General features: G+C 40.4%; 1 protein-coding gene across 15 annotated transcripts in view; it reads right to left on the bottom strand.

Annotated features, from left to right (window-relative positions):
* ULK4 (unc-51 like kinase 4) overlaps positions 1–24,417 on the bottom strand; it is a 571,537-nt gene that overhangs the window by 499,266 nt on the left and 47,854 nt on the right. For all 15 annotated transcript variants that reach the window (XR_006222024.1, XR_006222025.1, XR_006222026.1 and 12 more), the window contains one exon: positions 14,510–14,588. Coding sequence is in view for 12 of the 15 variants with exons in the window: in XM_042998368.1 (XP_042854302.1) it covers positions 14,510–14,588 (79 nt within the window). In the remaining 3 variants the exon portion in view is untranslated. The remainder of the gene's footprint in view (positions 1–14,509; positions 14,589–24,417) is intronic.

The raw sequence follows: 24,417 nt of genomic DNA, 5'->3' as shown, positions 1-24,417 counted from the left end.
GTCCCTCTCAACTTGGTTGGACCTGACCCCAAAGCCTACCTCCCCAGCACTGGGCAACTGCTGAAATTTCTGCTCAACTCTTCAACCTGCCAGCTGCTGCTCTCTGCCTGGTTCCATGCACTATCATTCAGCTCCGGAACAGCTTCCGAGTTAGCCAAGGACTGCAGAGGAATTGGCACACACATTTTGTGGGTCTTCTCTTGAAAGATTTCCCCCCTACTCTTTTTCTACTCTGTCCCGCAATGACAAATGCCAGCCTCGGTTCCTCGGCCCAGCAAAACTGTCGTGTTCTACCTGAACTCTGCTTCCCTGCGTGAACTCGACCTCCTGCAGGGAAGAAGCCAACTAAAAGTACATCTCCCATAGCCTGCTTCCCTCCTTTGAATGGTGTGTCCTCACCAGCTTCCACAGAATTGCTTTCATATTCTGTCCAGATTCATCCAACCCAGGTCTGATCTTTATGTTAATTTTTCATTTTGGAGGAAGTATACATTTATACCCCAAACATGATGAAACTCCGAAAACTGGTTCCAAATTTATATGGAAGACACTTTCTCCTTTTCTAGAATTGAAGATAAAAATCAACAAACTTGTTATCTCTCTGTTTGGATAGGTGGGTTGCTCTTCCCCACCCACTTCTAAATGCCCCGTTCACTAGCAGGGGTAGCTCATCTAGGGTCCTATCTCCAACTAATTGCTTCAGGAGAGGTTCAGGAGAACCTCAGGCTGCATCTTCTATCCTTAAATTGTACCAAAACTCAAAACCTGACAGGAATAACCCACCAACGCGCTTATTCTAAACAGTCTTAATGTCTTAATATTTCAGATTTCAGTTTTCCTGTTTCTGCCTTTTGAGAATTTCCCTTATTTTCTTGTGCATTCAGCTATTTTAAAGTCTCTTTGTTAAAGACCTTATCCCCGCATTTCTAGCTGTTTGTTTGTTTTTTGGGTGTTTTGTTTTGCTACTGAAGTACTTTCAGGTTATCTAAGTAGCTAAACTGTGATAATTAGAAGGCCAGATGTTATTTTTATAATGAGAAAAAAAATAGTAAATGTTACATGGAAAAGGTGGGGAAAAACAATGTTGTGTATGTATGTAAAATACACTTAAAAATACAGCCAAAAAGTGCAACAAGTATCCTTTGTTCTTCAAAGAAATTTTAAGTTGAATAACTAGGATTGTGGGAAATTAGGACCATGACAGAACAGACTGTGCATAGTTGTGCAGCAAGAAAATGCTCCAGGACTCAAGCCACCAGGGACAGCAGAGGAAGTGGTGCAATCATCTACGCTTAACTCTGAACAAGGGCTCCAAGTCAACACTCTATACCACAACCTCTAAAATACACGTGGGATCTGTCTCTAAATGCAGTTCATCGCATCCTGTGCTCAGAGTTCCAAAAGCACACACTGTTCAGAGAGAAGTAAGTAAGTTAAATAATGCTTCCAATCACCAGATATCCACTGCTTAATATAAAATTTAATTGTAAAACCAATTCAGTAGAAGGGTGAATATCACAGTGTTGATAATCTTAAGTCAAGAATTCTTGGGAGATATCATTCTGTTGAGCAATGAAATCACAAAATGTGATTATCCTACAAAAAAAAAAAAAAAAAAAAAGACATAAAAAACAAAATACAGGAGCCTGGCTGGCTCAGTCAGTGGAGCATGAGACTCTTGACCTTGGAGTTACATGTTCGAGCCCCACGTTGGGTGTACAGATTACTTAAAAATAAAATCTTAAAAAATAAGTAAATAAATTTTGAAAATTAGATTCATTTCAAAGTAATGACAATAATAGTGTTGCATAGCATACTGAACTTAGTAAATTAATCTGTTGAAAAGAAAAAGAAAATAGCAATCAATGACAGCTAATACATTAACCCATCATAAACTAAAATTGTGCATTTCAATTTAGAAAAAGGTTAAAACAGTTATAACCCATATAATTTATTTCTTACTGTATATTTAACATGGCAGTTAAAGTGACGCTGCAAAGGGAAAAGATGCACCCCAGAATGCATAGATTTGGCCTCACCTCTTTAATCAAGTGATCAAAGTATAACTAATCGTGGACACCTGACACTATCTGCTTCCTGGTATGATGAAATCTGAAACACCCAACATCACCTATGATACATTTTTACCCAAAAACAAAGTTTAATCTGAGTCTAATCAAGCCTCTCAACCGATAAACTTACAGTTTATAGGAACTTTAGGGACTAGATGACCCAGAAAAAACAGACAGATGAATCCAGAATGTAGAACATTCTACAAGACAAGTAGCTTGGATTCTTCAAGAATTCAAAGCCATGGGGGATAAAAACGGACGACAAATCTGTAAGAAATATTAGCACACCCTCCCCCCCTTAAAACCAACAGCGGATTGTAAAAACAAACAAAAACTCCACAAGCCAAGTGGAGTTTCATCTAAAAACACAAAGGTGGTTTAATTTTAGGAATGCCAATAATTCCTGTTAATAGAGACAGAAAAACTATGCCATCACCTCTATAGATGTCCTATAATCAAATTCAACACTCATTCACGCTAAAAATAAAAACCTGGTAGAGCCTTATTTAACGAGATTTTATACGAAAACCAAGTATTAATGAGAATACAGAACACTAGAAATTCTTTCATTTTCGTTTTATACAACTTTTTAAGAAAATCATTTCGACTATCCTCTAATGTTGAACATATGCATACCCTATGACAAGCAATTCTAACTCCTAGGTTTACCCAACATAAAGTTCACACAACTATATCAAAATGAGTGTCCAAGAATTACTTATAACAGCCAAATATGGAAAACTACCCAAAGGTCCACCTCCAGTGGTGTGATATATCCAATTGAAGAAAATGAACTACAGGTTCCTAAAACAAGGATTCCCCAAACATAATATGGAACAAAAAAAGCTAGATACCAAAGAGTACATGTCACATGATACACTTTAAATATAATTCAAAAGCAGACAAAATAATCGTAGTATTAGGTATTATGGTAGTAATCACCCATAGAACAAAGGGAGAGACTAATGATTGGTAAAGGGTGTAAGGAATCGCCTGTTGTGCTGGTAATGTTCTATTTCTTAACCCAGTCTGAGTTTCCTGGGTTTTCATTTTGTGACAATTTACTGAGCATGATATATATGTTTTGTACATATTTCTGTATACCTGTAACTCTTCAATTAAATAAAAAGCATTATAATTTTTAAACCAAGCAAGCAAGCACAAAGTAATCCCTAAATCCCTAATCCCTAAATATGTAACACAAATTGAAAACAATACATGATTATATATCATGTCGGTAACAAAGAATTATTTCAGTCAACCTGAAACTCAGTATTTTAGCTGTATACATCATCCAGTGAATTATATCCCAAGGACCAAAACGAAAAACAAAACCAAACAAAATGCTACAAAAATACTTTAAACTGTACTTCACATTTTTATTGTTAGCAACAATATTGGATTGGTATTGTTTTTAAACTATTCTAAACCATAGGTTGAAGCAAATAATTATGTTAATGTCATTAGCAGCCAAGATTTTCAGCTTAAAAGAAAAATAAAAATTTTAAAGAGGTAAAAACTCAAATTTAAATTGGAAATTGGAAAGATCAGTATGAATGGACTTATTTTTCATTTTAAGAAATAGTATTTCCTAATTCTAACCCTTGGAAAGTTCTAGAAGAAATGATAATCCAGGTAGCAAAGAACACTCATACCCAGACTTTATTCTCTAAGTACCATTTCCAACCAAAATTAAACAAAGTTCCTTAGAAAACTGATGTCAAAACTAGGGCTTAGTTATTCCCAAGCTAAGCCTGTGAAATCTTGTTGACAGAATGCAGGCAACTTATCAGAGATAGCAGAGTCATGTTGAAAAGTAAGAAGCAAACTCAAAAGGGTTCCCATTGGACTTACTACAATTAAAGCATCAAAAAGACTAGTAATGCAAAAGACTGAAATACATAAACATACATATATTAATCCATAGTGCTTAATAATACAAAGAAAATCTCATTGGCCACATCAAGATTACCAATGCACCAACTCATTGTTCTGAAAAATAGTCTATAAAGGAAACAATCACTTATCCCGCCTTTGCTAAACAAACTAGATTTTAGGATAATAATGTAGTTGATATGGGCAAGTTCTCCTCTAAGAAAAACGCCCGACTGTAAATAAGTGAAAATCATCATTTTTGCAACCCTAAAGGACTAAGGCATTTAAGCAACGATCAATGGATGCTAAGAACTATGAAGTAAAAGAGAGAGGGGCAACCCTGCAACAAGGCTGACAAAACCTGTCACCAGTGAGCAATCCTAACATCACCAACGATGAGGCAGCCAGACATTGCCTGCCTCTCCCTGTGAGGCAACAGGAAATACACAGAACCAAGTGTGAGGAATTCCAATCGCCCTCTCATAAAACTGAACTTGAATCTAATCAAGGCTATACATCAAAAGTGGCAGTTCACAGGAAATGCAGGTGATGAAGGACCATGTTAAATGACACCAAAAGGGTGGAATAAGATTTCCACTATTCCAGCTTTGGCTAAAACAAATGACAATTTGCCTTTAGTGGATGATAGAAAAAAAAAAAACAAACAAACAAACAAACAATAGGGAAATGTTTGAAATTAAGACTTAAGAGTCTACATTATCTAAATGCAATGCAAGACCCTATTTCAACCCTCGACCAATGAAAAGTTACAAAATGAATGTAGGAGACCGTCAAGAAAATCTGGAGAGTGGCTCTGATCCCATGGCTCCCTGGGAGTAACTAGTGTGGCTGCAGGAGACAAAGGAAGGCCTGTCCTCTAGGCACCACGAAACTCAGGGCACCACCAGCACAAGGTTCCCACCCCCAAAGGCCAGGACACCTCCACTCAGCAGCCCCCACTCACAGCAAGGAGCAATTAATGTGGGATTGAGCAGAAGCCCCAGAGCCCAAAAGATGACCCATAACCACTATAAACCTCATTGCTGATAACCTGTCCCTGTGCATGAAGGACCTTAATGGTCCTAGGCCTGATTTGGTGCACGTTCCAAACTCCCTCTGTAATCAAACCCTCTAGTTGGACTCAGATAAAGGAGACTGGATTCCTATGTATAATGACAGATTTAAAATTAGACAATGACAATGATACCTATGATTACACTGTCCAGGAAATGACATTCAATGAAAACTCTGTAGGTCAATGGAATGCCTCCATAATCCCATCACAAGCTAAACCAAATGCAGAGGAATGTTTTCTGTTCCTATCCACATGCAAACCACAGCCATTCAAGATGGACATGTGCTGATGCCTACAAACCAAAGAGTAACCATGACGTCCACATTGTCCCTGACCTGTGGGTTCTGGGATCCACATTCTGGCTTTCTTAGTAATAGCGGGTTATTCATTCTCTGTGGTAATAAGATATACAAAGGTTTCCATCCAAATGGTCTGGACACTGTATGTTAGGATGTCCTGAAGCTAAAATGACTAAACAGGAATCCCTGGATGCCAGCCAGATCTAAGCTATGATCATTTGTACATCAAGTGAGTCCTCATAGGCGAGCGTCCCCATAAGCTTTCAAATCCCATTATTCAAAAAAGCTCTGGTTTCCATACATTTGTCAGAATGCTCTTCCTTCAACAAGGAGTTAATGAATTAGAAAAAAAAAAAAATCACTTATTAGGTTTTCTGCAATTACTGGAAAAAGGTTTCAACGATACCCTAAATGCTCTTCAAGCAGTACACGCTAAATAAACGGTTTATCTCCAACGGTACACCAAGATGGGACAGTCCTTGAGGCCCTGACTGCCCAACAAGGAGCTGCAAGTCCTGTAGTTGGTGAAATATTGTTTCCATTGTTGACAAATCAGGAATTGTGACCCAAAATCTAAAGGATCCTAAAGAGCAGATAAAATTTTTCATCAAGTAAGTGACACCTCTCCCACAGACCCATTTTGTTGATTAAGCCTTGGCTCCTAGGAATCCCCGCTCTGGGGGATTTTTCAGTCCTTGGCTACTGTTCTCCTTACAACCATCAGATGAACCTCCCTAGTGGGTTGCATGCTCTCCAGGGTTTCAAATGCCTATTGACAGCCACATGAGCACCAAATGGCATCCTTAAGCATCAGGACACGGGAGAACATCAACAACAACCACAGAAGTGATGAAGACAGAGACGACGTGGCTTTCCAGCCTGACAACTCCTAACAGAAATCAGCGAATGCGGGACTCTCTGGCCTGCTGAGAGCACGACAAAAAAGAGGGAATCGTTAAAATCCAACACGGAGACCAGACTTGACAATTTCCTGAGCAGACAAAACCAGTCAGTCATATAAGCAAAGCTTCATTTAACTCATCTTGCAAAACCAGCAAGGATGACCTCACCTCGGTTGCTTCTTGCTTATTCGTCGGGGTATCAGAGGTGAAACATAAACAGTCCCCCAAGTTGATAGGAGGATAACCACTAACCAACTCCCTTTAAGAAGACCCCAACGTTATCACCAAGCACTTTAAAGAATCCACACACACTGCCTTCCCAGTCTAAAAGCTGCTTTACAAGAGCATACCTCTGAACCTCATTCTGTGTTTTGAGTGTTCCCAGTTCACAAACTTAGTATGTGCACAATAAAACTTTACTAATCACTACTTCAAACAAAAAAAAAAAAAAAAAGAAAAAAAGAGAACAATCTGAATATTGACTGGATACTAGATGTCTCTGACTTCTGCTCAGGTCATGATCTTGCAGTTTGTGACTTTGAGCCCCATATGGGGCTCTGTGCTGACAGCTCAGAGCCTGGAGCCTGCTTCAGATTCTGTCTCTCTCTCTGCCCCTCCTCCACTCATGCTCTGTCTCTCTCTCTCTGTCTCTGCCCCTCCTCCACTCACACTCTCTCTCTCTCTCTCTCTGCCCCTCCTCCACTCACACTCTGTCTCTCTCTCTCTCTCTCTCTGCCCCTTCTCCACTCACGCTGTCTCTCTCCCCTTTGGAAATAAACATTAAAAAAAAAAAATTAAAAAAAACCACTTGATTTGGTTGGGTGTGACACTGGTATTACAATATTTTTAAAAATCCTTTTCTGTTAGATATATATACTGAAATACTTAGTTAAATATGATATCTGGGATATTTTTAAACAAACATGACCATAAACGGGAGGGGAAGGAGAGGGAATGAGACTGGGAGGGAGAGAAGAGACAGATGACAAACAACATTGGCCAAGTGCTGATAATTATCGGAAGTGAGCGGTAAATCCTTATGCTAGTCTCTCTACTTTGATGTATGCTCAAAGTTTCCACTATAAAAATGTTTGATGAAGGGGTCAAACTAGAGAGGCCGTTAACTTTCCTTCCAGTTCCAAATTTCAGGGTTCTATATTCAACTTTTTCCGTAACCTATCCACTGCATGCTTAAGACTAAATCTATGCACGGTACCAGGAATATTTCCTGAAAAATATTACACGTAAGCAGCACAATGATTACGGGGTGGTAAGCGTGTCATCTAGAAGGAGAGGCTTAAGAAGTTGCCTGTCTCTGGAGAAAAGAAAAAGAACGGAATAAACGCTTCTAAATACACACAAGAGACCACGACCAGCTCTTCTCTGTAGCCATCGGTGAAAGCGCGAGACAAAAGAGACTTCCGTTACACCACAAGGACAGTAAAGCAGCTATTTGTCCGTATCTTGCCTCTACCCAATGATGCTGCCATACTTCCCCACTATTCTTTCAAGGACTTGTTAAATCCTCCAGCGCTGACTCGGTGCCTCAGACACTCGTTGCTCTGCTGGCCAGGCGCTGCAGAATACTAGGTTATAAAATGAGGTTCCATACTTCCTAAATGCCTAGAAGATCTTCAACCACAATTCTTTTTTTTTGGGGGGGGGGGGGGGGGGGGGAGGGGGGTCCACCAGTAGTAAACCTACTAGCCAAGTCAGTATCTCACACCCAAAATTTTATTCGTGAAACCAGGAACACCCACAACTGTGAGTGTTACAGAAACCCGGTCTCAAGAGTCCTGAAGCTAAGCTTCACCGATGGGCTCCACGGGGCTGTCAAACCCCCTGGAATGACTGCACTTTCCTGGAGAGGCTGCCATGGCATTCATCTCAAACAGCAATAATCACTAATGGAATAAAACCACACGCCCTGCAGCAAGAACCTGAAAACACAGGGAAAGATGAAACATCATGTTGCATACCCGTTAAGCCAGCTTCTTGAGGCTGAGATAAACTCTTAAACTTCTAAAACTTGGTTTCTGGTGTTCGAGTGCCCTCTAGTGGCTGCTTCAATTGTGACAACCAACGGCTCAGAGCAGGAACGAATACAGAATGAAAAAGTTTAAGTAACAGCATACAGGAGTACCTGGCACAATTCCAAGGTACTCTGTGCACTTCTCATTACCCAGAAGAACTTAGCTCACAACATAATATGCATAACTAGGAAGTTTCCCACATAGATCATGACCCACGATTACATTTTTTTTCGTAAGTATAATCTTCCCCAAGGTCCATTTCAAATTAATAAAACATCAGCAGCCCCCAGAAAAGAACAGTATACCAAGGAAAGACGCGAGAACCTCAGGAATTAACACCCATCCCCTCCCGTCAATGGAGGCAGCATCAAGAATGCAATGGTATCTGGTAAGGGACGGCCACCAGGAGTCGGGGGACACAAGGTTTCCGGTCCCTGAGGAGGGACCGACCAACGTGCTGGCCAACGAACACCCTGAGTCCACACAGAGACAAGTTCAAGAACTCGTTCAAGAACCGCCCGATCCGACGGTCTCGGTGACAGCACCGACGCCAACTGCCAGCAGGGACAGGCACGGGCCTGGGGCCAGGGTGTGAGCTGAGCACATCGCCCAGGGTGACTGACAGGTCCCTGGTCGCCGCAGAGGCCTTCTGCCCAGACCGACGGGAATTCCTACGGCAGAACATACTTCCTGTAATCATGGCCACCTGGAGCCCCGAGCACAAAGATGCCAGCCGGGCGTGGGCAACCTCTCAGCACTAGCCTTGGCCTCCAGCCGGTCTTCCCAGACTCTGCCCCAAGGCACCCCCTCACCTGCACACCTTCCGTGACGGCTACCTACACACACACCTCTCCTTCAGGGTGTCCACAACCAAGGGGGAACTGACCCTCTAAACAAGAACCTTCTCACCCTCAGGACGTTTCGGAGTCTACAGATCGGTCTTTCCCAGAAAACATCCTACTGATATCTAGGACAACTGTCTATGCCTAGGAGATTCATTCAGGCTTGCCGCCCAATGCTGTGGCTCACTATTCACAACGCTATTTAGTATTCCGCTCTGTGAGGGTGACACGCTTTGTTCTACTGTTGACAGACACGGGAATTATTTCAAATTTAGGGCTATTACAAATCATGCCGGTCATACACATTCTCGTGTGTCATTTGGTACCCTGGGTGACAAAGGAGGAGACGCTGGCTTACAGAGGAAAGATGTGCTCAATTTTTTTTTTAATTTTTTTTAAATCTTTATCTTTGAGAGAAAGAGAGAGACAGAGCACAAACAAGGGAAGGGAAGAGAGAGGAGGAGACACAGAATCCCAAGCAGGCTCCAGGCTCTGAACTACCGGCACAGAACTCGATGTGGGGCTCAAACCCACGGGCTGTGAGATCATGACCTGAGCCGAAGTGAGACGCTTGACCGACTGAGCCACCCAGGTGCCCTGAGATGTACTCAGTTCTTGACGATGATCACCCGGCAGTCTTCCAGAGTGGCTGTGCCCATTTATATCCCCACCAGCAGCACAGAAGCCCTCCTTCTGCTCAGTACTTTCGCCAACATTTAGGACTGAGGCTTTTTAATTTTTGCCAATCTGGTGACTGTCTTGATATTTCACGTTGGTTTTGACTTGCAATTCTCTGATGCCTCAGTATTTCGAAATCTCCAAAGACAGCACATATCCAGATTGAGATCTTTTTTTTTTTTTTTTTTTTTTTTTTTACAGCATCTACCACTATGAACCTAGTCCATCCAAGTCACCATCACCATCTGAACTACTACATAGCACAGGCTCTTAAAGTGCTTTCTCCGATTCGACCTTGCCCCTGTCCTTGTAACAGAGTGATTCTCTTCAGACACAAGCTACATGGAGGCTCTCCGCTCAAATCCTCCAGTGGCTTCCCATCTCATTCCGAATCAAGTCCCAAATCTGAGCAGGGCTTACGACAAGGCTTGGGACGACCTCGCCCCTGGCGACTTCACTAACCCCCTCTCCTGCCAGGAGTCTTCCTCTTGCTCAGTTCCAGCTACATCACCTCCATGCTGTTCCTCGAAACATGCCAACCGCGCCTCTGATCTCCAGTCCTTTGCACCTGCGGCCCACCCAGCCGAGGGACGTGCTCCCTCAAACCCTTCAGGACTCTTCCTGGATGTTCCTACCCCAGGCTTTCTCTGGCCAACCCATCTGAAATAGTGCCACCATCACCTCATCCTTCCCAGACCCCACTACCCTCCTTTAGCTTTTCCGCTGCATCTATTAGCACCTAAACTAGAGATCTGCTCTCTCTCTCCTCACACTAGAACACACACTCCATCGAAACAGATTTTTACTTCTCTTGCTCAGCACTATACCCTGGTACCTAGACTGTACTTTGTTCACAGACACCAACAAATATTTGTTAAACAAGGAATAAAAGAGTATCAATACAAGGAATAAAAGAGTATCTATCAGGGACGCCTGGGTGGCTCAGTCGGTTAAGCGTCCGACTCTTGGTTTCAGCTTAGGTCACGATCTCACGATTCTTTAGATCGAGTCCCGCGCTGGGCAATATGCCGGCAGTGAGGAGCCTGCTTGGGATTCTCTCGCCCTCTCTGTCCTTCCCCACTCATGCTCTCTAAAATAAATGAATACAAAATAGTATTTATATAGTAAATATTTATAGTTAAAATAAATCAATACAAAATAAATAGTAGCTGAATTTCTTCTGGAAGAAGAACGTGCCTGGAATAATGGTCTTCCTGCACATAACACACTACCACACCCATAGCAGACACTCAATAAATGTTCAAATAGTACAAGAACAACGAATTTGCCTTTTTCTTTCCTATTCCCTTCTCCTCTACCCTTCCAGATCTTCTAAAGCAATGTAGAATTTACTTCCATACTACTATTCATTTTTTAACATATATATATATATATACACATGTATACATATATATACATACATATATATATACATGTATGTATATACATGTATATATATACACATGTATACATGTGTATGTATATACATGTATATACATACATGTATATATATATACATGTATACATATATATACATGTATATATATATACACACACACACACACACATTCTTTCTGAAGAATCCATTCTCTCCAGGTCACATGTCACAACATTAACAGCTACTATTTGGACTTAGATGCTAACGGAGTCCCTGTCTATATTTGCTGCTTCTTTCTGTTACCTTAAGATTCGTTTTCAGACAGCTACTCAAGCAGCTTGCTCGAGTACAATTTTTTAGAAATGTGGGTGAAATTAAGATGGAGTCTCTGAATTTCTGAAAAAGTCTTTTGTCCTCAAAATCAAACAATAGGATGGCTGTACTGAGAAATTTACGGTCACACGATCCCATAAGTGTTGTTCTTTTTCTACCGCTTTCTTAGTGTTGGTCTAATTCCACTGCGATCTTCGGCTGAAATAGTGCTACAAATAAATTATATGCAAGTCTGATTCGCTTTTGTTTACAACCTGAGTTTTGGTTTTCTTTTACTCTTCATAATTACAAACTTCACCAGGATAGGCCTAATTATGGGTCTTTTTTCAGTATCTTGCCTGACATTTGGTGAAACCTTTCATCTAAAGATTGAGTCTTTTTTCAGCTCAGGGTGAAATTTTCTTCTATTATTTCTTTCATGAATGTTTGCTTTGATCTCTTCTTCTGGTAATCCCATTATGCTTATCTTTGACAAGTGCTGTCCAACAGGAATACAATTCAAGCCACAAAGGTGATTTAAAATTTTCCAGGAGCCATATCAAAAAAGAAAAAAGTGAAATTAACTATAATAATTTATCCATCCAAATGTATCCAAAAATATTATCTGCATAAAAATACATTATCAAAAATAACCAAATAATATTTTTATCCAAATAATATTCAGTCATTTGAAAATGTAGTCTATAAAAAATGTACAGGTGAGATGCTTTTTTCTTTTTCATATGGAGTCTTCAACATCTGGTATGTGTTCTCTACTTGAAGTTCATCTCAATTCAGATTACTTCTTTTTTTAATGTTTATTTTTGAGAGAGAGAGAAAGTGTGTGTGTGTGTGTGTGTGTGTGTGTGTGTGTGTGCGTGCGTGTCAACAGTGAGAGCAGGAGAGGCAGAGAGAAAGGGAGACACAGAATCTGAAGCAGGCTCCAGGCTCTGAGCTGTCCGCGCAGAGCCTGATATGGGGCTCGAACCCACAAACCATGAGATCATGACCTAAGCTGAAGTCAGACACCAGTTTGAACCGACTGAGCCACCCAGGTGCCCCCAGACCACCTGCTTTTCTTTTTTTTTTTTTTTAATTTTTTAATGTTTGTTTATTTTTGAGACAGAGAGAGACAGAGCATGAACGGGGGAGGGTCAGAGAGAGAGGGAGACACAGCATCTGAAACAGGCTCCAAGCTCCGAGCTGTCAGCACAGAGTCCGACACGGGGCTCGAACTCACGGACCACGAGATCATGACCTGAGCCGAAGTCGGACGCTCAACCGACTGAGCCACCCAGGCGCCCCGACCACCTGCTTTTCAAAGGCTAGTGCCTGCCATACTGGACAGACCAGATCTTCCAGAACTATCTTTCATGCTTTAAGTTCATAATTTTTTAACCTTTCTTTTTTTCTTCTGAATCCTAAGAGAATTCTTCCAGCTGATCTTCAGAGTTTGTTTATTTTTGAGAGAGAAACAGAGCAAGTGGAGGAGGGGCAGAGAGAAAGGGAGAGCAAGAGAATCCTAAACAGGCTCTGCACTGTCAGCGAGGAGCCTGACGCAGGGCTCGAACTCACGAACCATAAGATCATGACCTGAGCCAAAACCAAGAGTTGGACGCCTCCTTGACTGAGCCACCCAGGCGCCTCCCTGATCTTCAAATCCACTCACTCCACTTCTAAGATACTCATCCTACTTATTACAGCACCTATATGACAGTCAGATTTTATATCCTCAGGGCTCACTCTTCATGGCACGCTGCTCCTGAGCACGGACTGCCAATTTTGATTGCCCAGTCTTCTAGAATGTCACGAATAGGTCTTAGAATTTTCCTTTAACTTCTCTTTCAACTCCTACAGCCACTCTATTTCATTGGAAACCCTTGTTCTGAGTCATGAGAAGCCACCCTCCAACTTTTGAGCTACTAAGCCTCTGTGATGAGTGATATTGCCCTAGCTGCTTGGTATTTTAGATTAAAAGTCTAGTTTATTCCTCTCTGGTAACCAAGGTGGGTACCATCAGGGGTCACACTGGTCCCAGAAAATAAGAAAAAAGGTTAGACTTAGTACCATTTCCTTTAGTAGCTCAGAGATCTCACAATTTGCAGAAAATGGGGATGGAATTGAAGCAAAGGAAATCCAGTGACCTTAAACGAACCGTCCATTCGTATCTACTCAGAAGAGGGCTAAGTGGGATGCCATCCCAGCAACTGGCTGAGGTACCAGACAGCACAGGTACAGAACACTTTTCATCGCTACAGGAAGTTCTATTGGACAATACTCGGCTAAACAGTTCCTCTTAAAGTCTCAAATACCACACCACCAGGCTCTGGCTCTACAAAATCCCCTCTCCTTCACACTTTCTCTTTCCTTCAGGAGTTCTTAACCTTGCCCCTAAAAGCCTTGGTTCTTTTCACCTATTTCAACTCTTGACACTCCCCAATCCAAGGGGAAACGAACACTCAAAAAGGCAGTGCAACAGATTTCACTTAGTGGGACTTGAATTTACTGATTAACTAAGAGATGCTTCCCAGTATCAGTACTTGAAAGAAATGGTATACACTTCAAAATATCTTCCAAGCATGTGCGTCCATTAAATACTGGAATCACAGTCAGAAACAACTGACAACTGATGAGGATGAAAATACTAACTTCAGGGTAAAAAGGAGTTTAATCTGAATTACGAGCTGTGCTTCACTAGGAAATAAATTAGGTATAATAAGATGTTAGAGAGACTACAAGGAAACTAGCAATGAAATAAACCTTACCCAAAAATTACTGAAACAGTAATGAAGAGAGCCTATAAGCATTTTAACTCTGCCATATCACCTTTAATAACAGAACAGGTTGCAAATGTGTGGCTGTGTTTAAGCCTAAGAGCCTACTGAGCCTATTTTACGAATGCCACAACCCCACGAAGAAAAACTTACGTGAAGGTCAACGAAAGTTGCATGTTCTAAATCACAAAATCAGAAATGATCTTCTTTTTTTTTTTTTTTTTTTTTTTTTTGCCATTCATAACATTTCAGTAATAAAAGAGAATTACCTCAGTAACAGGTGTATTTTCCTGGAGCTCAGTTGTGTGTGAGGCCAGTAAACCAATCACCCGAGCAACCTTGGCCCGTCTGTAAATGGAGAAAAATAAGGTCTGAGGAGAACTAGGAAACCAAGTAACATCACACAATTATGAGCACTAACATAAAATAAAAATGGGATGTGCTGGGGTAGGCATGTACTCCGCCATGAATATGGCCCCAAGAAACGCACGCTCACATACAGGAGACATGAACAGCAACGCCCTCTGCAGAACCAGTCGTGATGTGACTAAAGCTGAACAAGTTGTGCTTTAATAGAAAATGCAAAATAAAAATTTTGAAAGCCCTTAACCAGAGAGGAGAAGGAAAATGTAATTAACCATTTTATTTCTGAGTAGAGCAGTATTTGGCTGAAGGTTATGTTCTACTTGTTAGGCCAATGATTGTAGACATAAGAGATAAAATATCAGAACAGTTAAACATTTATATATCCACTTTTACAGTAATTTTTATAATCATGGATCTTATAAATATTGTTCCAAAAACTACTAGTTTTAGCGAAGTTTCTGTTTCGTTATCCAACAGAAAATAAGGTGATAAATTATTAAATATCATTTTCAGGTGGGAAATTTTATTTCATGGAGAAAATTAGTCATAAGATTTTTTTTAATTCGAAAAAAATGGTTGAATGTGTGAGTTGATAAGAACCGTATTCTTTTTCCTTTTTTTTTTTTTTTTTTTTGAGAACCATATTATTGATGCTTTTGCACATTCTCTGGGCTAATCAGTGTTCATGTCAGCCAGAGAACCTCTGCTTTTCTGGTTCTTAAGCTACACAGGACCCAGGAGGGAAACAAATCACACTGAGAGAAGAACCATAGCAAAGTGTTCATGTTGTCAGAACTCTAACATACAGACATAATTCTAACAGATTTCAACACTTCTTGAATTAGCCATTCACATCTCTTAACCATATACAAACTGAAAAAGTCCTAGGTTATTTGTATGATTAGTATTCTGCCTCTAAATAAAAAGAGTATACTGTTTTTTAAATTTTAATTCCTCAGTCAACGTTATGGAAGTCTCAGGTACACAACAGTGACTCAACAATTCCATAAATCACCCAGTGCCCATCATGACAAGTGCACTCCTTAATCCCCATCCACTATTTCACCCATCTCCCCACCCAACTCCCCACTCAACTAACCATCAATTTGTTCTCTACAGTTTAAGAATCTGTTTCTTGGTTTCTCTTTTTTCTTTGCTCATTTGTTTCTTAAGATTCTACATATAAGTGAAATCATATGATATTTACCTCTCTCTGGCTTATTTCCCTAGCATTATACTCTAGCTCCATCCATGCTGTTGCAAATGGCAAGATTTCGTTCTTTTTATGGCTGAGTAATATGCCATTGTGAACATATACCACATCTTTTTTACCCATTCACCTATGTATGGACACTTGGGCTGCCTCCATAATTCAGCTATTGCAAATAACGCTGCTATGAACACAGGGGTGCGCGTATCCCTCTGAATTAGTGTTATTCTTTGCATAAATACCCACTAGTGTGATTACTGGATCGTGGGGTAGTCCTATTTTTAATTTTTGAGGAACCTCCATACTGTTTTCCACAGTGGCTGCACCAGTTTGCATTCCCACCAGCAATGTAAAAGAGATCCTCTTTCTCCGCATCCTCGTCAATACCTGTTGTGTCTTGTGTTTTTTATTTTAAGCCATTCTGATAGGTGTGAGTTGATACCTCATAGTTTTGACTTGCATTTCCCTGATGATGAGTGATGTTGAGCATCTTTTCATAGGTCTGTTGGCCATGTGGATGTCTTCTCTGGAGCAATGTCTCTTCATGTCTTCTGCCCACAAATAATTGGATTATTTGTTTTCTGGGTGTTGAGTTGTAGAAGTTCTTCATATATTTTGGATACTGATACTGATATGTCATTTGCAAATATCTTCTATCCATTCCACAGGTTGCCTTTTATTTTGATGTAGTCCCAACAGTTTATTTTTGCTTCTGTTTCCCTTGCCTCAGGAGACAGATCTAGAAAAATGATGCTTTCCCCGACGTCAGAGACATCACTGCCTGTGCGCTCTTCTAGGATTTTGATGGTTTCGGTTCTCACATTTAGACCATTCACCCATTTTGAATTTATTTTTGTGTATGGTGTAAGAAAGTGGTCCAGTTTCATTCTTTTCCATGTAGCTATCCGGTTTTCCCAACACCATGTGTTGAGGAGATTGTCTTAAATTATACTTTAAAAGTGATCAATTTGAAAGAAAGAAAAAAAAAAAATTGGTAGGACATTGGACCAGAAGTTACAAGGAAAAGCATCTAGTCAGTGATCTGCCACCGACCCATTTTGTGACCAAGGCCAAGTCAATTATGCTTCAATTTCCAAACATGTAAAATTTCAAGGGAGAGATGGATTAACTTCTGAATTTTTTTTTTACAATGAAAACACAAATGCTTATTAACAGAAACTGACTAATGAATTAGAGGACGCAGAGCAAAAACTTACTTTATCTTAGTTCAAAGACAAGCCGAAAGTACTTATGAAACACTAAATTGTTTTTTCATTCTACAAGATTAAATAATGCCTACAAGATTTATTCAAGTAAAAGAAAAATGTATTACAATGTGCTAAGTAAATGTTTCCACCAATCTCACCAGAAACCACTCTATCAGAAAAAGAAAAAAACAGACTATCTTAAAACCCTTATAGTTTTAAACTATCAACTATTTAAAGTAACAAAACATTCCTTAGTCTATACCAAATACTTACATACAGCTATATCTACATATGATGCCCTCAAAAAGCTGGCTTCTTCACATAATCAGCCCCTTGTTTAAATATCACCATTTCAGGCACCCCTGGAGTCCCAATACCCTGTACCTCACAAGTGTCCCCATACTCAGGACAGCATCCGCACTGACCAATAACCTTTCTGCAGTGACAGGCACGTTCCCTATCCACACTGTTCAATACAGTATCCATCACATACATGTGACTAGTGAGCACTTAAAATATGGCTGGTACAAGTAAAAAAATTTTTAAATTACTTTTAAATGTAAACTTTAATAACCACATACAGCTAGTTGTTACCACATTAGAGCAGATCCAAAATGCTCTAGTTCTTGGGTTTACTTATTATCTGTGTCCCCTACCAGCCTAGAAGGTCCACAAATTCAAGACTTTGTCTTGCCCAACCCCACAAGCCCCAAGACAGTACACCTCGCATCAAGTAGGCCCCAATAAACGTTTGCTGAATGAACAGGACAGTGACATCAACAAAGGTAACTAAAGACGTTAGTGGAAAAGGAGTGGATAAATATAGGACTGTACATAGTAAACAAAAGTGAAACAGGGTTTCCAACATAAATCTCAAAAAAAAAAAAAATTAAGGCTAACATCATCCCTTATAAAAAAAAAAAAAAAAAAGATCCCTTGTAAGAAAAAGCAGTACAACCTACAAAGGGCATCGTTATACACCATGTAACAAAGAATTAAAAGTTAACCCAAGAATAGTGGGGGAAATTCAACCTGCTTCTCTTCCAAGCACAGCAAGAAGGCCACATGAATACATACATACATACAAGCATCCATAATAAAACTATGAAGGTCAAAGTAACAAATGTATATACCAAACTTATACAATCTACCAACAGTGACCACACTTATACAATGAGAAGCAGTATAGGGTGGTGTTTATCACCCTGAAATGAAATGTGCTGGGCCTAGCCTTGACCCCACCATGAGGAAGAAGGGAGGACAGTTCCTTGGGTTACTGACTCATCCTTCATGTCCCTGGTTACTTTGATGGACTGACTACAATATGTACCTAATCAAGGTGCTCAGAGAATCAAAGGAGATAATCCTTGCCAAGAAATTACCATGTCGTCTGACATGTAATATGTGCTGTGTGGGTTAGCTATTATTACCACTACACATTAATAACATTTTTAAGAATGATTTTATATTAGACCACAAAGATAAATCCACAGAATCCCCAAAGGCAGAAATTATACAGAACATACTATGTTATAAAAGTGCAACAAGAAATATAAAGCAAAAAAACCTAAATACTCGTAAACTCAGAAGCACTTCTGTATGTCTGATGTGTCAAATGAAAATTGAAAACACCGATCATTCATAATCATCATCGACAGAAATAAAAATGAAACTAAGGAGACATTTTGCTGCTTTATGTAGCAGACTGGACACTGACACGCACCTTTCTGTTCTCTCAAGGGTCTGATAAATGAAAACCAAATTTATAATTAAATGATAACCAGCAGTGCCTGGGTGGCTCAGTCACTTGGGCATCCAACTTCAGCTCCAGTCATGATGTCACAGTCCGTGAGTTCAGGCCCCGCTTCAGGCTCTGTGCTAACAGCTCAGAGCCTGGAACCTGCTTCATGTTCTGTGTCTCCCTCTCCTCTGTGCCTCCCTCTCCCTCCCTCTGTCTCTCTCAAAAATAAACAATGTTTTTAAAAATTTATAATTAAATCTTCTGTAAACAGAAAGAAGGACTGAAAATGGACCAAAACGTACAAGGAAATCCCAGGTGACGAGCACAGATGAAATCATATTGACAGAAGATGAATAGAAGAACTCCCTAAGAACCACAGATAAAGACAGATCTTCCCAAGGAAGCCCCAGAGACTGAGTCAACTGAAAGAGAAGGCAAGGACGAGCCACCGGACAGTCACCAGATTGCACACCTGCACAATGAACGAGTGAGCCAACCAGGTCCTGCTGCCTTCCCATCTCCCTCCTTGGTAACACAGAATAAACCCTGCAGCCCTGGTCTCCAGGACAAAAATGGAAAATTATTCCTACGGTAAAGCAATCTACCCTGAGGTGGAAACAGATGTAGATATGGGGACCAGAGACCGCTGTCCTCTACACCAGATAGTAGAGCAGAAAAGGGGGTTAATGCAGAAAAGCCAGCTCCGTCCCCAAGAAAAACCCATCCTCGCAACTCCTCAAGAGGCCCACGGCTTGCCTGCCTGCTCTCCAGCCAGCTGGGCTCCCAACATACAAGTCCATCAGTCAACAGGCATCACCACTCACGTGTCAGCTCTCCCTTTAAAGAAGCTGCTGCCAATTCCACTACTAGATATTTACCCAAAGGATACGAGAATACAGATCCGAAGGGGCACACGCACCCTAACATCTATAGCAGCATTATCAACAATATGCAAACTAGGGAAAGAGCCCAAATGTCTAACAACTGATGATTGGGTACAGAAGTGGTATATATGCACAATGGAAGATTACACAGCCATCAAAAAGAATGAAATGTTGCCATGTGCAACAATGTGGATGAAGTGAGAGTGTATCACGCTAAGCGAAATAAGTCGGTCAAAGACAAATACCATATGATTTCACTCATACGTGGAGTTTAAAAAACAGATGAACATACAGGAAGGAAAGAAAGAAAGAGGGAAGCAAACCAGAAGAGACTCTTGACTACAGAGAACAAACTGAGGGCTGATGGGGGGAGACGGGTTGGCGGGGGGGGGGGGGGGGGGGGCTAAATCAAGGGTGGGTATCAAGGAGGGCACTGATGATGGGCATGGAGCGTTATACATAAATGAGGAACTGCCAAATTCTACTCCTGAGACCAGTATTACACTCTATGTTAACTAGTTAGAATTTAAATAAAAATTGGAAAAAAAAAAAGTTGCTGGAGAAACAGACTTAGAGAAGCACAGAGAAAACTGGTATCGCCAACTTCTATCCCGATCAGTTTAACCGTTTACTCATACAACAAACTCAGTCCCGAAGACCACTAAGGATCTGAGGAACGAGCAACATTAAAAAGCAAGACCTTGATGAAAAATAAGACCCGACCTACAGGCCGAGGAGATAAGAATCTAACTTGTATAATCCTAATGTTTAACCCTGAATATTTGTTATTATACTTAACCCTATATTCTGTTCCAAAACAGAATTTTTATAATCCTACAATTTATCCTCAAATTCAAAAGTACACAAATAGGCCAAATACAAGCAGTTAGAGAAAAGGGTCAACCAGAACATGAAAGTGAAAACCAAAATGTAGTATGAGTGTTGAAATACAATAGAGATTCTCCAGAATAAGATGAGCAGGGATAAACATTAAACTTGAAAACTCAAAGATAAAACCAAGGAAGAACACTGAAAGAGTCTGGAAGTTCTTCAAAAGCTTGAAGACTTACCACAGGACCCAACAATTCCACTACTAGGTATACATCCAAGAGACGTGAAAAAAATATGTCCACATAAAACCTTGTGTGAAAATGTTCACAGCAGCATCATTCTCAACAGCCAAATTTGGAAACAACCTAAGTGTTCATCAAGAATGGATAATCAAGGGGCGCCTGGGTGGCCCAGTCGGTTGGGCGCCCGACTTCAGCTCAGGTCACGATCTCGCGGTCCGTGAGTTCGAGCCCCGCGTCGGGCTCTGGGCTGATGGCTCAGAGCCTGGAGCCTGCTTCCGATTCTGTGTCTCCCTCTCTCTCTGCCCCTCCCCCCTTCATGCTCTGTCTCTGTCTCAAAAATAAATAAAACGTTAAAAAAAATTTAAAAAAAAAAAAAAAAAGAATGGATAATCAAGGTGTTGTATTATCTGTACAATGGAATACTATCCAGTCATAGAAAGACTGATGTAGTGGGCGCTTAGGCGGCTCAGTCAGTTAAGCGTCCGACTTTGGAGCCCCACATCTGGGCTCTGAGCTGACAGCACAGAGCCCAGAACTGGCTTTGGATTCTGTCTCCCTCTCTCTCTGCCCCTCCCTGGCTCCAGCATGCGTGCTCTCTCTCTCTCATAAATGAATAAATGTTAAAAGAAAAAAAAAAAAAAACTGAAGTACAGGGGCACCTGGGTGGCTCAGTCAGTTAAGCGCTCAACTTTGCCTCAGGTCATGATTTCATGGTTCATGGTTCAAGCCCCGCATCTGACTCTGTGCTGACAGCTCAGAGCCTGGAGCTTGCTTTGGATTCTGTGTCTCCTTCTCACTGCCTCTGCCTCTCTCTCTCTAACACTGAAAGAAATGAAGTACTGACAAACCATATGCTAAGTGAAAGAGGACAGACACACACACATCACATTTTGTGCATTTCACTTATACAAAATATTTGGAATGAGTAAAGCTACAGACAGAAAGTAGATTAGTGGTTTGCAGGGACCAAGGGAAAAGGGGCAATGGACATGGGGTTTCACTGGGTGATGAAAATATTCTGAAATTAGATAGTGGTGTGGTCACACAACTTTGTGAATATGCTAAAAACCATTTAATATCGGGTTTTCAAAAAACAATTGTCATCACATCTACAAACTAAAAAAACACAGAATCTAAGAGATGAAGAAAAAGCATTTGACAAAGATATAACACCCGTTTATGTTAAAAAGCTTTCAGTAAACTAGAAATAGAGGGGGAATTTTTTCAACTTGGTAAAGACTATCTACAAAAAACCTAGAGTCAACATCCTACTTAAATCTGGGAAACTCAAGATTTTCCCACTAAAATCAAGGCTGTTGCCTCTCACCACCATTCCTCAATGTCATACTAAATGCTCTAGCTAATGTAGTAGGACAAGAAATAAAAGGTAGACAGACTAAGAAGGAAGAAATAAAGTTCTTTGTTCACATAAGATGTGACTATAGAAAATCTTAAAGAACTGATGACCCCCCATCCCACTCCCAAGCCAAAAAAACAAACAAACAAAAAAAAAAACTATAGGAACTACGGATTATGACAAGGTGCAGGATACAAGGTTAACATCTAGAAGTCAATCACTTCCCTATATACTAGCAATTAACAAGTGGAGTTTGAAATAAAAAACAGGGTGCCTGGGTGGCTCAGTCAGTTAAGCGGCCAACTTCAGCTCAAGTCATGATCTCACAGTTCGTGGGTTCAAGCCCCGCATCGGGCTCTGTGCTGATAGCTCAGAGCCTGCAGCCTGCTTCAGATTCTGTGTCTCCCTCTCCCTCTGTCCCTCCCCAGCTCGCACTCCGTCTCTGTGTCTCTCAAAAATAAAATAAAAAACGTTAAAAAATACGTATTTGAAATACAAAACACAATACCATTTACATCAACACCCAAAAATGAAATCCTTGTGAATCTAACAATATATGTACAAGATCTATATGATTAAGTACAAAACTATGATTAATGAAATCCAAGAACTAAGAATAGAAAGGTATTACATGTTCACGTATCAAAAGACTCAATATTATCCCGATGTGAGTTCTTCCCAACATGATCTCGAGATTCGATATACTTCCAAAGTCCTACCAAGTTAAGGAAGGAAAACCTCCAAACTCATTCTATGAGGCCAGCATTACCTTGATGCCAAAACCAGACAGACCCCAATAAAAAGAACTACAGGCCTATATCCCTGATGAACGTAGATGCAAAACTCCTCAAAAAGCTACTAGCCAAAAGGATCCAACAATACCCTAAAAGAACGACCAAGTGGGATTTATTCACCATGATCAAGTGGAATTTATTCCTGGGCTGTAGGGCTGGTTCAATGTCCACAAATCAATGTGATACACATTAGTGAAAGAAAGGATAAGAACCACGAGATCCTCTCAATAGATACAGAAAAGGTGTATGACAAAATACAGCATCCTTTGATAAAAAACCCTCAAGAAAGTAGGAATAAAAGAAACATACCTCAAGATCATAAAGGCCATATACAAAAGACCCACAACTAATATCCTCAGTGGGGAAAAACTAAGAGCTTTCCCCACTGAGGTTAGGAACACGACAGGGATGTCCACTCTTACCACTGTTATTCTACACAGTATTGGCAGCCCTACCCTCAGCAATCAGACAACAAAATGAAATAAAAGGCATCTAAATTGGCAAGGAAGAAGTCAAAGTTTCACTCTCTGCAGATGCCATGATATTCCTCATGGAAAACCCAAAAGACTCCATCAAAAAAACTACTAGAACTGATATGTGAATTCAGCAAAGTCACAGGACATAAAACGAACACAGAAATTGGTTGCATTTCTATAGACCATTAATGAAGCAGCAGAAAGAGAAATCAAAGAATCATTCCCATTTACAAATGCACCGAAACCATTAGATTACCTAGGAATAAATCTACCAAAGATGTAAAACATCTGTAAGCTGAAAACTATAGAAAGCTTATGAAAGAAATTGAAGAGGACACGAAGAAATGGAAAAACATTCTGTGCTCACGAACTGTCAGAAGAAATACTGTGAAAATGTCAATACTACACAAAGCAATCTATACATTCAATGTAATCCCTACTGAAATAACACCAGCATTCTTCACGCAACTAGAACAATTCTAAAATTTGTATGGAACCAGAAAAGACCCCGAATAGCTAAAGTAATGTTGAAAAAGAAAATCAAAGCTGGAGGCATCACAATTCTGGATTTCAAGCTGTATTACAAAGCTGTAATTATCAAGACAGTATGGTACTGGCACAAAAACAGACACACATAGATCTATGAACAGAGAGCCCAGATGGACCCACAAATGTATGGCCAACTAATCTTCGACAAAGTAGGAAAGAGTATCCAATGGAATAAAGACAGTGTCTTTGGCAAATAGTGCTGGGAGAATGGACAACGACATGCCAAAGAATGAATCTGGACCCCTTTCTTACACCATACACAAAAATAAATTCAAAATGGATGAAAGACCTAAATGTAAGACAGGAAACCATCAGAATCCCAGGGGAGAAAGCAGGCAACCACCTCCTTGACCCTGGCCACAGCAACTTCTTACTTGACATGTCTCCTGAGGCAAAGGAAACAAAAGCAAAAATGAATTTTTTATCAAGGTAAAAAGCTTCTGCACACCAAAGGAAACAATCAACAAAACTAAAAGGCAACAGAATGGGAGAAAATATTTGCAAATGACGTATCAGACA

The sequence above is a fragment of the Panthera tigris genome, chromosome C2, assembly GCF_018350195.1.
Source record: "Panthera tigris isolate Pti1 chromosome C2, P.tigris_Pti1_mat1.1, whole genome shotgun sequence".
In the NCBI taxonomy this organism is placed as follows: domain Eukaryota; kingdom Metazoa; phylum Chordata; class Mammalia; order Carnivora; family Felidae; genus Panthera; species Panthera tigris.
This window is presented reverse-complemented; position numbering and strand designations above follow the sequence as displayed.